The following is a 15,258-nucleotide window of genomic DNA, read 5'->3' on the forward strand; positions in this document are numbered from 1 at the left end:
TGAAAATCAGAGCATCAAAGCACTAAATGCAGGGGAGATATGAGCAATGTGCTCTGCAAGCGAATAAATATGCTCTCAGCAGCACACAATAGTTGGATCGGCAGCCGCACCTCACTCGGCGTAATTCGAATTAGTCTCGAGCCGGTGTGCGCATAATTCCGTCATGAATAGTAATGCTAATTCGCGTGTGCGTCGTGTTTCGGTGCGGCGGTGGTGGCGGCGGCGACGGGCCCCCAGCCAGCCAGCCAGCCGACGACGGCCGCTCGAAACTAACTACTGCGGCCATATAGATCTGCGTGCCTATGAACTCATTTCAATTCTCTAGACGTAACACGTTATTCTAATCTTGCGTTTAAATGCTAGGGTTGCGAGAGCGAGAGGCTAGGTGTGCGCTAAGGAGAGAACGCAGCAGCCCGAGAGAGACATTAAGGGTGCCCGCCGCCACTTTGTGTGCATAATGCATGTACCGTCGTCTGCCTGGCCCACCCGACCAAGATAAAACCTACTTGCCAAAATCTCTAAGTGGAATCTAACGACGTTGATAACAAGATCAATAAAATTATACTTCGCTGTTCGTTAAGACAACTTGTCTTGCAACATCTTTTGAAAAACTGCTATTTTTATTATTAAAGTGGAAAGAAGGGTTGTGAGAACTTTCAAAAATTTAGGATCGCCACTTGATGGTTTTCGCACCTTTACAGTGGCTTTAGGGACAAATTTAATGTCTGCGGCGTTTCAATAGAAGACCTCGGCGTGGGGAGGCGAAAAGATGGCACCATTTGGTCCAAGCTTCTACTCCACACTCCCACTCAGGCCTCATGTTACCCGCTCGGTGGAATTATTGGGACACGGTGAGCTCATAGCGAACGGGAAGTGCTGAGCAGAGGTTTCAAAAATATCCTTTAAATTGAATTTCACTCATTGTAAAGTATTCGTATATTACGTATTCATTCTGTGGAAGTTGCAAAAACGTATATAAGAACATTTACATTACAAGTAGAATCACATGTAAAGAAGGTGCAGAGACTGAATAATATAAGATCTATAGATATGAATATTCGCATCTCTCTTGCAGGAGCTCACACTTTCAAGAGAGAGAAAGATATTTTTCCACCTGAATGAGGAGAAAGTTAATTTGTTTGCAAAATGGTTATTCATGAGCAGCAGCTGGCGGTGTTTTATGCCGAGATTGAAAATTTTTGGTACTCTCTGCTTTGATGGGAAATCGCGCACGAGTGTGTCGATATTGATGACTCTTTTTCTCTCTGTCGGTTTTGATTTCAACCGGCAGACCTGCTGAAGCATTTTTCCGAGCGAAATTCATTCGTCACTCACGTGGAAACGATCTCATTTGCATTTGATTGCGCACTGCCACCAAAGTGAAATGGAAATTCGCGTGCATAATTAAAAGAGTGTGCTAGCAGACGCACGTATCATTTTTTTATATCTTTCAGCCTCTGATTTCCACTGGCTGTGGGAACCACATGATTTTTTGCTAAAAAAAATCTCAGCAGCTGAAACCGATTCCACACTCCACAGCTCCTACCTTCGTTACTGACAGGAGAATTTATAGGAGCCGTTGAAACCTATTATTCCGATAAGTATTTTATATTAAAAATTTCAGTGTTGAAACTTGTTCATGTCTGCAATTAGAGATGGTCACCTGGGAACAATTAATGAATAATAAACTATATTATTTTCTAATCGAAATAAATACAAATTTTATTTATAACATAAACACGCCTCACTATTACAAGTTTTGCGGCTTAAAGGAGAATGCAAATTATCTCTCCGCTTAAAAATTTCTTCATTGCTCATTTTGGCTCTCACCCCCACACAACATGCTATGTAAAAAAAGCACTAAATTCAAGAAAAATTCAATTTCTAATGAGACTCAGGGTCTAGCAGGAGGCAATAATTGAATTGTCAAAGACTGTTGAAAAACAGACTGTGCAATGGTTATTTCCAATAATACCTGTACTTTTCAACCATTGTCTTTAATACGTTTAGAAATACGATGCCTCTCACTATTTTGCACTTGAAAGTGAAAAATGGCAAATTTCTCCCGTACATTTTAAAAAGAAAGAAATCCATAAATCCCATCAGCTGAACAAAACCGAACATTTCTTGCTGTTTTTTCCGGTAAAACCGACTGTAGAAAAAACCAGACGGACAAACCTGCAAACTCTCTGTGACCTCTATCCCATCAAGAACTGATGGCAGCACTAAAAACCAATTTGAACCTACTGAAATTTTAGATGAGCCTTTAAAGGTTTTTATTTGTTGACATTTAGCTTAAATGAGAATTTTAAAAGGGACCATTTATAGTGCTCTACAGGGAAAGAACACGAATACATTGTTCGAAAACGAACATTATGACATTTATTTTAGAACAGCACTGTTTGTTGCACATGCGGATAGGTGCATCGACTGTGTGCTGTTCGAATAATATTGGACTGACAGCATGCAGGTGTCCCATCTGCTTGGTGAATCGCAGCTCTAAAGCCGGATGCTACTGTTGTTGTGCACGAAACACTGGTCGTGCAAATGCAAATTGCAATGAAAGCAGATCTGCATAGCACGAAATCTTCTTTCCTTTTGTTTTTCACTCTTACATGTCTATACTGTGTGCCTGCAAACGCAAAGCACCACGAGGATTTGCGCGAACACACGTTCCTCTCGCGAGCATGCAACAACGAAGCGCGCTAAACTATGACTAAACAAATGCGACAGCTTATTTGCAGTGACTCTCCTGTGCACTTGTTTTCATTTCCACTCCTTTTTAAGCTCATCTTCTATCCCAAACAGTAAAATATGCAGAATTGCACGTTGTGAAAAGAGCTGCTGTGGATGAGCTTCCGCTATATCTGCTTGCAAACGTGCTTGTGAAGAGATGATGACTTAACGAGCCAAACTTTTTTTGTTCTGGGAGTTGCAGTGCAACAAATGGTTGGGAACAAAAACAATCGTATTTACAACAATCATAATCGTTCAGCACAATCCATATAAACTTAAGAAGTTCCGTAAAACTAAAAATAATAATTTCTTAACAATATTTTTGACGCACAAAACAGTCTTCCGTTCCAGCCAGTGACGCTGCAGTCACTCAATCCAAGGCTGAATAGAAATTCTTCTCCAGGTCCATGATCCTCTTCAACTGGCCCCACCTTGGATACGACCACTGGATTTTCTGACTCTTTTCTACAGCCTGAAACAGGAATAGAAAAATGCAAATTACTTTCAAGGGTAACCACAAGAAAATAAAGTCTGGAGAATTGAGAGAAACGATTTTTTTTCAGCAGCAAAAGCTTGCATAATTTTCAGCAGCTTTTCTGATTGCTTAACTGCCTCGACTCTAAATAATAATTTACACGAGCCTTACCAGCAGTTTTCTAGTGAGCAAGTGAGCATGTCGTAAACGAAGACAAAGCCCAGCAAGCAGAAAACACCGATGCTGAAAGGAAAGACAATTAATTTGCTCGTTATTTGCCTCAGTTTGGAGTTTAAATATGGTGATAACATTTTAACGATAGACAGTAAATGGGTTTTACTCCACTCCTTATTTCAAACGTTTCTTTTATACGTACTACGATGGCAAATTAAATAAATGATTATGTGATGATACGTGTAGTGTATTGTACACTCACACATGAACAAAAATATTTCATGGTTCAAGTTCATATTTTCTTCTTGTATTGCTCGTTTAAAATACACAACGCGGAGAGTTTTACTAATAGACAACGTTGGGTTCATAATCAAATCGAGTCTCGAGGAAAAGCAACCCCGCAGTGCCGGCAAACTGAACACTTATATTTGCTCAGCTAAACTTTTGGGGAGATTAATTTGAAGGAAACTGGTTCGTGCGTGTGTGCAAAGGAAAATTCCTTTCCGTCTAACGCACGAGAGAAGGGTCCACGGAAGCGGTGTGTTATCTCTCATATCACATGCGCGGCGCAAATAAATCCTACTTTCGCACTGAAAGATGTAAGACGCCCGGTGCACGTTCATAATTTCAGGGAAATGTGCGGAGGAAGAGGGAAATTTGCTGTCTGCGCCCGCCGCATGCACTTTTTGCTCTCGCCCAGCTTCCGGCCGGCGTCAGTTTTATTGGAGGAATAAAGTACACTGTGCCCGTTTGCTGCGCCGGCTGATGTAAAAGCATTTTCGCTTTAATTTATTTGCCTACCTTGGCGAGCGTTGTGTGCGGTCGCTCTTGTCTTCCTTTTACCTGCTCCACTCTTCCTTTCGTGTTTCATGCTCAGGTGGACGCGAGTCAAGGCACGAGAGAAAGAGCTTTCTGCTTTAAGGGCTGCACATTATTTTTGGTTAAAAACTGGGTTGCAAATAATTGAGTGTCTAGTTATTGCTGACATTTTGCCAGCTGTTTTTTCGTAATTAAAACAGTCATCATTTCAAATAATCAAATGCGATTTTGTTAAACAAGGGAGCGCAAAGCCCAAAAAATGTTGAAATTGCATTTTGGCAAAAAAATATCATTCCTTGCCAAAAGTGACGCACTAATTTTCTACTGTCGTGGAGCACCAAAAAAATCCTGTAATCAAATTCAGAAGAGTAACAACGCAAACAGCTATATTTTTTTGCTGGTCTGTTAGCTGCATAGAAATGGAAACAATATTTTTTAACGTTTAGACGTGTTTGCGAACCTTGTGTGAGTGCAAATTACTAATTTATCAACTCTTTATTTATTACTCTTTCCTTTCCTTAGGAAACACAGATTGCTCTGCTTTACTTTTTGCATTTCAGATATCTCTCCTTTAAAATTAGCAAATATTAACAATGTGGTAAAAATTGATTTCGATCGAATGCACGAACTTGCTATTTTCCCATATAAGAGTAATTTAAAAGACAATATTAGCTCTTTAGAAGTGGATAAATTTTATGAGAATATCAAACAACTTATTCAAGATTCCAGAACTAATATCAGCTACAAAAAGCGAATTAGTCAGCCTTGGTTTGACGCTGACTGTTATTCTGCGAGAGCAGATTTATTGTTTCTGAGAGATTTCACAGATAATTTTTCTAAATATCCGGGTAAAAATACTGAAAGAGATGAAGTCTTAGAAATTTTCAACGAATGTAAGAAGTATTACAGAGGTTTATGCAGAGTAAAGAAGTCTCTCTTCATTGATAAAAGTGATGAAAAAATAATTCAGGACTCCGAGAAGTTTTGTTTTAAATTACTGAATAAAAATTGTGATACTACGCAAGTCAATAATGTTCCTATGCATGAATGGGAGGCTCATTTTGGAGCGATTTACAACAATGCCAAATTAAGCGCATCAGATTCTCTAAATCTAAAAGACCTTTTAATAAATTACACTAAAAATCCTACTGTTAAATGGTTCCTAGAAGAGGAAGTAAATTTATCTATTAAGGAACTAAAAATTAAGAAAGCACCAGGGCTTGACTTGGTAACAAATAAATGTTTGAAAGAGTTAAACGTAGTTTTAAATAGTGAACTAACGAAATTTTATAATATATGCCTTCAGAATGGTATTTTTCCCGATTCCTGGAAACTCTCTAATTTGAAGCTTTTATTTAAAAACAAAGGTAGTCCGGAGGATGTAAACAATTATAGAGGGATCAATTTATCCTCCTCTATGTTTAATCTTTTGGACAAAATGCTTAACAAACGTTTGTATTCCTCTCTAATCAGCTATATTCCATTAAATCAATTCGGCTTTATTAAAGGGAAATCTACTGTACAAGCTGTAAATTTACTTATTCAACATATTCACTCAACAGTAATTGTAAATAAGAGACCCCTGTACGCTTTATTTTTAGATTTACAAAAAGCATTCGATTCTATTAGTAGAACATTTATCTTTAAGAAAGTCGTAGATACAAAAATCTTTTCTTTTGAAGAGCTAAACTTGCTTGCAGAAATTCTTGACGTAAATTTTCTATTAATTAATGATGGTATTTCCGTTTCTGAAGAAATTTTACAGTCAAACGGGGTTAAACAAGGAGGGTGCATGTCACCCTTCCTGTTCATTTTTGCTATCAGTGATATTAACGATATTATGAAAGATTTCCCTGGCGTTAAATGCATTTTGTATGCAGATGATATTGTACTTTTAAGTGAAAATTTAAATGATTTTTCCATTTTACTGCCCAGAATTACAGACTACCTAGCTATAAGATGTTTAAAATTAAACGAAAAGAAATGCCAAGTCATGAAATTTAGAGCCGGTGGTCATGGTCGTTATAGCAAAGTAGATTTGAACTGGGAAAAACAGAATAAAATTACCTTCTGCTCTTCAATTAATTATCTAGGAGTCACTTTCCAAACTGCAGGTGTATGTTTTAGTAAACATATTGATAAGAGAGTTAAAGCCTCAATATTTGCTACAGGCAAAATTAAAAATTTGTCAAAAAGTTCTATTGTTACAGCCAAAAAATTATTTGATTTAGCTATTTCTCCTGTTGCCTCATATGGTATTGAAGCTGTCTGGAAATACTTGACTTTAAAAGAATTAAATAATCTTGAATGTGCTAAGTCTAGATTTTTTAAGAAAGCCTTATGTGTCGATAAGAGAATGAAATCAAGATTTGTATATGATCTAGTTGAGACTGATTATTTTGTAAATGACTTAAAGACAAAATTCTCCCTGCCGGACACACCTGTTTATATTAAATTCTTGGATAATATGATGCATAAAAAACAAAATATTCACCCTAATTTTTACAGTACCCCAGCTATGACAAACAAGAACTGGTGGCTACCCTATTGTAAAGATCGAAGTGTTTTTACGAGATACTCTTTCCATGGTTATCATTTTCTGTTATGTAAAGACAAACGTTTCCATCTTGATGTTTCTGCTAATTGTGTTTGCCAATTCTGCGATGAAAGCGGTATAGACATGTATCATTTCCTCAATTGTAAAAATAATACAACTACCTTATTTCAAGCTGCTAAATATAAGAAATTGCAGTTAAATAATATCGTTATATAATGTACTCTGTGTTGTACACCGTTGGTGTCTAATATAATAAATAATAATAATTTATCAAAATTTAGTTCTCCTTGAAAATCTGTCCTCCGACCCGCGGGTTTTACTTCTCTACATATTAATTAAATAAGGTTTGTTGCTTTAAAGGACTGATTTTATGCTGTGGAATGTGTTGCCCCTTTAATGCATATGTCGTGAAATAACTGGTATTCTAACTGAACATAGCACTAAGCATATAACAACATTGAATTGCAAATTTACAATGTGCAGCGTTCCTGTATTCACCTAGAAAAGTAGTTAGACAATTGTTAAGAATAAAGTGTATGCCAGGAAAGCGAGGAAGAGTTATGTGAACTTATTTAATGCACCATCCATTTTACATGTTAGGAAAATTGCGGTGTACGCGACTACGCGTCCTGCACCTCGCAGAGGTAAGCGTAAGTTATATTCCGTGCGCGTGGCTTCTCAAGTAATTGCGGCTTTGGCGTCTTCGAGAAAATAAGAGCGGCACGGAAAGGGTTGCATCATTTTGGCTCGATAATAGCATCCGCAAATGAAATCACTTGAGCACGTCCCCGGGCGCGTCCCGCGTAATGCGTTTTTAATTTGGCGGAGCACACATCCTTTTAATCTTCTTCTGCCGGCATGCATAATTTAATATGGCGCCGCTGCGGCTGTGGATGATACGCTATCGAGAGACTTCTAATTGAATTTTCGCTACACGCCGTGCATTTAATCACTCCAGCAGCTAGCGCTGCTCGCTCTCACAATATCCTTATTATTTGCAGGCTTTATGCCTGAGAAGGCGCCCTCCCGCCCGCCCGGCTCTCATCACATTTCCCAGCTTCCGCGCCGAGTGTATTTTTCATCCACAAATAACCCTCTCGCTCGCCGCGCCGTCTTTTCCAGACGCCCCTGCCTTCCCCAGCTCCTATTGTCATTTTGCATCTCGCTCTCTCTTTTCGCTGTGGCGTGCGAACAATGCAACTTTTTTGCCCGCTCACTCTCCGTCTACGATTTTTTACTTCGCTTCTCGTGTCAAATTAAGTGCTTGCCGCGGACGAAATGAGTTTAGCGACGCTCTGCCTGGAAATTGCAGCACATTATCGCTTTCTTTTGTGCAGGGGAGAAATTGCGGCGGGCTGAATTAGTGCGTTTTGAACAAAAGAAATGGTAAATTCCTCATATTCGTCACTGTCACTTCCCTCAGTCGGGCCAGACGGGGTCTACAGCCCTGCAAAATACTGCATTATCACCGTGAGTCAGAAATATTGCATTTCTAGAAAACCTATCCTTAGAGTACAAAAAAAAATCTGTATTTTACAGCTGCAGAGATCTTTAACAGAAAAAAATCCAGTTTATATTTATAGTGCCACTGGTGCCACAGATCAATTGATTTTACTCATCCTCTCTAACCAAATTGGAGCAAAATATACGGCCTCTCAAAATCAAGTTCGAAAACCCCCCAAAAATTAGTTAATTTTTCTATTTTACGCATTGCAAAGTAGGCGTAACCCTTTAAACATCATTAATTCATAGAGTTGAACTTAAGGCTGGATTTTAAATTATTTAAATTAGAAAATATTGTCTTGCCAATAAATTAGTTAGTTAGTTGTTGGTTTGCAGACCACTCAATGAAACTTTTACTCTTTTTCACTTTTTCGCTCTTTATGAGGGAAAAGGTTGTCGTAAATATCAGGCTTGGGGCACGCATCAGCCGTGCCTTTCCTCGCAAACCTTTTTGTTTTTCCGGGCTAATTTGATATTGATCAGCAGCTGCGCCCCTCATCATATCTGTCAGCAGAGGCGTGAATAATGAATTCACGCTCGCAGCCATAAGTCACTCGTCTGCTAAACGCTGACTGCACATCATCAAAAAAGTGCCTGCAGATCCAACTGTTCATCAGGTCGTTTATTAAAAATCACGCGTCAACTGCTCCGCACGCCAGCTTGATTGTCTCCTGCAGCGCCGACGCCAGGTTTGCCCTCTCGCCAACACCCTCCCAATTTTTTATTTTTTGAAGCAGCAGTGATCAGCACAAGTCTTGAGATAAATCTGGAAAAGCCTATAGGCTTACGGCTTTTAGAAACCGAGGTGTTCCTTCTATATTTTTCAGATATCTTTAAAACTCTGCAGGGCCGAATCAGAATACGGGATAATAGTTCAAGAATATGAATGAGCAAAATTTAGTGATAATTTTTTTGGATAAAATCGAAAAAATTCACCTTATTCTCTCAGTTCATGAGATGAATAGTTATAATTTGTATGCAAATTTTCATTTTGAAATAGTGAATATGGATATAGGGGTATAGATATACCTAGAAGTCTCAGCCGTGAGATATAAGGGGCGGCTGGCCGGACCGGCTTAGCCGAATTTTTGTCTGGTGGCGGCTGGCGGCTGGCGTGGCCGACAATATTTTAAACGAGAAATTTGATAGTGCTTAACGCCCCGAAGGGCCAAAAGACATTTTTCTCCTGCAGATTTTAATTTTTGACGCTTTTTCACCGGCGGTTGGCGTGGCTTGCGTACGGCTGGCGCAGCTTATTTAGCCAGATTCACAGCGGCTGGCGGCTGCCCACGTGACCTAAAATTTGCCGACTGGTACGGCGCAACGCGGCTGACTGAGACCTATAGATATACCCTTATACATCCCCTTTGTACATCAGCCTGATTTTGTATAGTGATTATTTAGGTGTCCTTTTATTTGAAGGGTAAACGATTCCTTTGGGATATTCCTTTCAATAGTCCAGCACCTGAAATAAATATACTAATGATTTTAAATTTAAACCGAACATTGAGGACAAACACATAATGATGCAACATGCGACTGATTACGTGGTTAGGGCTGTACGTCTTGAATTTCCTAATGAGGCCTGTGAATGGCATGGTATGAAAAGCGGTAGGCACGATATCTTGTTTGCCGCCTGTCGTTTTTCGCCCGCTCTTCAGCCTGAGCAATTTTGCATTGATTTGGCTATTGTATGGGCACTGCTCCCAGCAATGTGGCAGAGCATTATGCTCTCCTGTATTTTTATCCAACCAAATGCATACACGAAAATCGATTCGCTGCCTCTAATTAAGTCATTATTTGCGGTAGGATCAATTTTCCATTTCCATTTAATGACCCTGCGGTTGCACAATGTTTCCCCATGGAAAGAAATAAAAGAGGATTCGGCACTGCTGATTATCCAAGCTCGTAAAATTTGAGGGTTGTAAATTTGGATATCTTACCTCCCGCATTGCATAACCACGCTCATTAAAATGATGCAACGCAGTGTAAATAGATTTCACGAGTTGATACTCATCTGGACGCCGGAGAGTTTTCTTAATTTTCGCGCTCAGTCCTTGAGCCTCGAATAGTCGGTGGCGAGAAAGACCAAAGCCAATTTTCTCGGCGAAATTGCTACAAGGAGCAAGAAGCCGCACATTCATTGCTTTCCCGCATGATTCCAATCAACCCCTCATCAGCCCGCCACCCCCTCCGCGCACCCCGCGACGACAATTTGTCCTTTTTATTAGCAGCGCGTTCTCGAGAGTGACCGCGCGCCGTTGAATGTGAAAATCCCCTTTCCTCTGCGGTCTGAGTCGGCATCGGGGGGTGCAATCTGTGTTTTCGGGTATTTGCTCGTGTTTTTCGTTTTCATTAGCTGCGGGGACAGTGCTGGTGCAGCAGCGTTAAATGGTCCATCTCACATCCAGCAGCAGCAGCGATCGCTCGTTCGGCGCTCACTTACTAAATCACCAATCCATTTATTCAGCAGGCAGTGCGTGTGTGTGTTTGCCGACCATTAAACAGCAAACACCATAGTAACACCGAGGGTAAATAATTAGAATTACGCGTGGTGGGTGCTGCTGCGGGGTGCAGCGAGTGTCGAATGCGAAGAGCGCGTTACATTCATTGTCAGTGCTTTCGTGCGCTGCCGTTCTGCGCCATAAATTCAACGAATAGCCGTTGCTCAGTGATTGGGAAAACGTGCTGGCCTTTTAAATTTCCTGTCTGTTGTGCGTAGAGAAAGCGAGAAAAATTGTGGCGAATAGAAAATACTGGGATATTATATTTTTTTCCAAAATTGAATGATTGCTGAGTAATTGCATGCTAATTAAACTGCTGGCAGGCTGCTTCAGAATTAAGCAATTCCCAAGTGCCCGTAAAACCCGAAAAAGTGGGAAAGACGGGGTTTCCTCAATTTCGTTTCAGTCAAATAGGGTCAAGTTTTAGTAATAAAATTTCCTCAAGATTCTCAAACCCCTACCCTGTATCTCTCCTGGACATAGAGTACCTTAAAATTTTTTGAAATTGTATCTCAGACTCGATCTTTACAAAATATTTTTCAGAACACGAAGAAAAACGTTAAAATCGTTTCATCCCCCAGCGTGGAAAATATATTTCAGCCAACATATCAATGACCAATTTATCACAGTTATACCATTTTTAATAAATGAAAACACGCATTTCATGGCAAGAGTAATAAACTGGATGACCGGATGCGCACATATTCATTCATCCATCGTTGCTTTAATTGCGAAATGTACAGCTCACACAAACGCACGACGAGGCGTCAAATTAGTGCAAATTAGCAACACCGCCAGCCGAGTACAGGCTGACATGAAGCTAATCATGCATTCCAAACCATCCTGCGTCCCTTTGTGCGGACGTCTCCCTCTGACTCCCTCTCGTCATCACCGACACAAAAGAATCAATTTTTGTCTGGCGCTGATTTTCACCTGCAGCCATACAAACTTGGTGCGGTGCTGTCGCGCGGACTGGCAGGCTTGTTATCACACCCAGCTTGCTGCCGCGGCTAGTTGTCAACCCTTTTCACGAAGGCTTACTCTCGCGTGCAGGTGAGTCTATTTCACAGTTGTCCTTCCGCATGGGATCGCTGGAGAGCAACGCGAACAGCTTAGAGAGGCACAGCTGGGTCAAGAACTGATCAAACTGGGGGTTCCTTAAAGTTAAACAACTCTAAAATCATTTACTCATTGTCAGGCATGCAAAATGACATCACATAAGTCAAATTGCAGTCATATATCAATGAAATTCTCCTAGGTATTAAATTTTTCTCATTTGTAATCGTATCGGGGAATAAAATCAGGCAGTTAGATTCAAACCACTCCATTCTGCTATATAAAATATGGAAAAAACCTGCTGCACACCGCGGCGCTCTTTAGTTTCAATTTTCCTTTTGCGGCAAATCGTCTCCAATCCTCTTATCAAAATTGGTCCATATCTCATTTCGCATTTGACTGCCTTTCTTCTCCATCTGGAAGCTGCGGAAAAATCGCATGATTGCGTAGTAACAGATATGGTGGAAGAGCAGATTATCTTCTGTTTGATTTTCATGTCCATCGAGACAGAATTTGGTTTACGCTGGAAAAATAATAGACCACCGCGTGCATGTCATTTTCGTTCAACCCAAAGAAAAAATGGCTGGATAGATAAAAGATTCTTCTTTTATTTTTCATTCCGCCTTGAACGAAATTTGCAGAGGAACAAAACGATTGAAAAGTGCGAGATATTAGTAAGTTAAAGATTGGATTGATACAGGGGAACAATTAAAAATTATTAGAATTAGTGGCCTTCAGCAATCAAATTGTTTGTTTAAAATTTGTTTTAAAATGTGCAAGAATCATAAGAGGACCTTGCTACAGTAAAAATTAAAAATTTACAATTTTCTCCAACCTTTCCAGTGATTGACCACATTTTCTTGGCAGATTTCGATTACTCTCTATGCTATCCAATGGAGAATAGCATACCTATTAACTTTGAAGCCATTTTTCTCAAAAATTTTCAGAGTTAGCTCGGTCCATTTTGGCTTTAAACAAATTCTTCATAATTATAATTGATGCATTGGCAACAATGATTTTCTGGAGTTTTACAGTATCAACCCTTTTCAAGAAATTTTCAAATCTAAATCTAGTAACGTCAATGTAGAGTTATTATTTGATTTTTGGTGAAGCCCGGCCAAAAAATGTTATAAAACACTGACGGAATAAAGCATAAAATTTGACGACCTCCTGAGCAACCTATTCACAGTTCAGCTGTTTCTACTTTTTCATGCGGAAAATAATGGACGACGCACCAGTGCGAGCTTCCTTTACCAGCTCCCCAATCTGACAGTTTTTTTGCGTGTGTCACTACGGATGTAAGAGAATTACACGCTCGGATTCACGGGGTGATGGATTGAAATTACATTTCCACTGCATTAAATGATGTCCAGCGGCGACGCAAAATCAGCACTGGCACACGTAATCCACGCGTTGCAAATTTCCGCGTGCGAATTGTCACGCTGGACGTGTTTGCAATCAAAATTTTTAAAATATGTCTATCCTACGTCATATGTACTGTCCGTGTGGATTGTTATTTATGAGTCAATACCGCGAATGGAAAAGTCAAAAGAGTTGATTGAAACACGCCTTGCTTTCGTGAAAACATTTTTATTACTGAAATTTTATAAACAATTAGTCACATGCACAATTTTTCGCATACACCAAAAAATCTGATATTCAATATACAATACAATTTGAGTGGACAGTTTCGCAACAATCACGCTCCTGTTATTTTCTGCTCGTATAGGTGTATTTATTTTAAAAGAGTGAAATCTTCACTTAATTCTCATCTGCTGCCAATATCACTTTCGAATTTTTCACTTGTCCACGCTTCTCGTTTGTGCAACACGCAAGGGGTACATTTTATTATAGGGTGAAATCTTATAACTTATCGTTTTATTACATAATTATCATTATATCACATAACAACGCTTTAAATCTCCAATGGTAGATATTTTTTAATTCAAGTTCAACACGGAAGCAGCCACATAATTTCACTCCCGAAAATTATGGTTCTCTCATTCAACACTTTCACTTTTGAACACAGTCCTCTGCAATCAATCGTCGCTTTATGCTAAGTGCTCTCCAATCGCACACTGTATTGTCCGTACTTAAAAGTACTAGTACGTCCACGTGTTCCGTCTCGCACCTGCGTTTGGCTTAGAATGCGATTAATTTCAACGTGCGTTTGGATGGACATGTCTTTCCTACTTGCAAAAATACATCATTTCCAGCAGGCGGAAGAAAAGAAACAAAATATTTGAACAACTCCGTAGAAGCCCTCGTGTTGAATTCTCCTATTTCTTGTTTTTAAAGAGAATCACAGTCTTACACCCTCGAAAGCATAAATACATACCCTACCTTTAATACACCCATTATACACATCTGTAAATGTAATCGGACTGAAGGAGGAAAGTGACACATTTTTTTACGAACAAATAAGTACGATGGACGAACTTTTGATGGGGATTACCTGATTCCTAATTTTACATACCTAATTTAAATTGGTTAATTGTAATTGTTTTTTACCTGAAGAAAAATGAAAAGCCTCTAATATAACATTTCCTTTCAAAATACACATTTCAGGAGGAGAAAACACTGGAGGGCACCAAACCGCTGGAAGGACTGCTCTCAATCAAACTCGCGCGGAAAAATCAAGCCCTGATGGTTCAATCAAATTTTATCACACAAACAGTTTCGTCGCCGCAAGACTACAACTGAGGAAAACGAGTGGTGTTGCGAGGTGGGTCGTCCCGCGGGAACTCGGCATCATAGACACCTTGGGCGGCGGCTCGTCGTGCACGTCCCTCGGGGGCACGACGGCGGCGGCCGCCTCCTCCTGCACGGGTCGTGCCGGGGGTGGCATTGCGACCACCAGCACCGGCTTGCTGGACCACGTGCGCTTCGGACTGTGCGACCCGCGCGACACGTTCAGCTGCACTGTGCCGTCGGCCATGCCGCGTGGACTGCGAACGATGAAAAGGTACTCGCCAGCGTGCTCGGCCAGCACCTCGGGGATGGTCAAAGCGGCTCGTTTGCAGTGCGTCGAGTCCCCTTCCTGCAACACAATTGGTAAAGGAAAAAATTAGCGTTTATAATTCAAAGATAAGATAAAATTTTAATTTTGACAGAGCCCCCTAAACAGTTAAGCTGGTCAGAGGAGGCCTAGACGAGTCTAACGGTGGCTAGGTTTTGCAGTTTGTATGGTTAACACAATATTTAGATTTAAAAATATTTGAAACACGTGAAACAAGCAGAAAAGTAAATAACTCCTTTTTTTAGTTTTTAAGAGGCATATTTTTCTCGAAAACACTCTGAAATTTTCACACAGAATCCCAAACAACTTCTAACCACAAAATCCAGAGCTCAATTCCAAATTTTTAAATTTGAAACCAAAATTAACAGTGGCGGCCTGTAACCTTGACCTACGATATAAAATTTGATACTATTCT

General features: G+C 40.0%; 2 protein-coding genes across 3 annotated transcripts in view; both read right to left on the reverse strand.

The window, feature by feature from the left end:
• Positions 1–15,258, reverse strand: part of mRpS23 (mitochondrial ribosomal protein S23) — a 240,514-nt gene that overhangs the window by 92,492 nt on the left and 132,764 nt on the right. The gene's annotated exons all lie outside the window — the stretch shown is intronic.
• LOC135943159 (hemicentin-1-like) overlaps positions 13,399–15,258 on the reverse strand; it is a 92,363-nt gene continuing 90,503 nt past the window's right edge. The window contains exon 8 of the mRNA XM_065489586.1: positions 13,399–14,864. Within this exon, the coding sequence (XP_065345658.1) occupies positions 14,490–14,864 (375 nt within the window). The 3' untranslated portion in view covers positions 13,399–14,489. The remainder of the gene's footprint in view (positions 14,865–15,258) is intronic.

Source organism: Cloeon dipterum, chromosome 4 (assembly GCF_949628265.1).
Source record: "Cloeon dipterum chromosome 4, ieCloDipt1.1, whole genome shotgun sequence".
In the NCBI taxonomy this organism is placed as follows: Eukaryota; Metazoa; Arthropoda; class Insecta; order Ephemeroptera; family Baetidae; genus Cloeon; species Cloeon dipterum.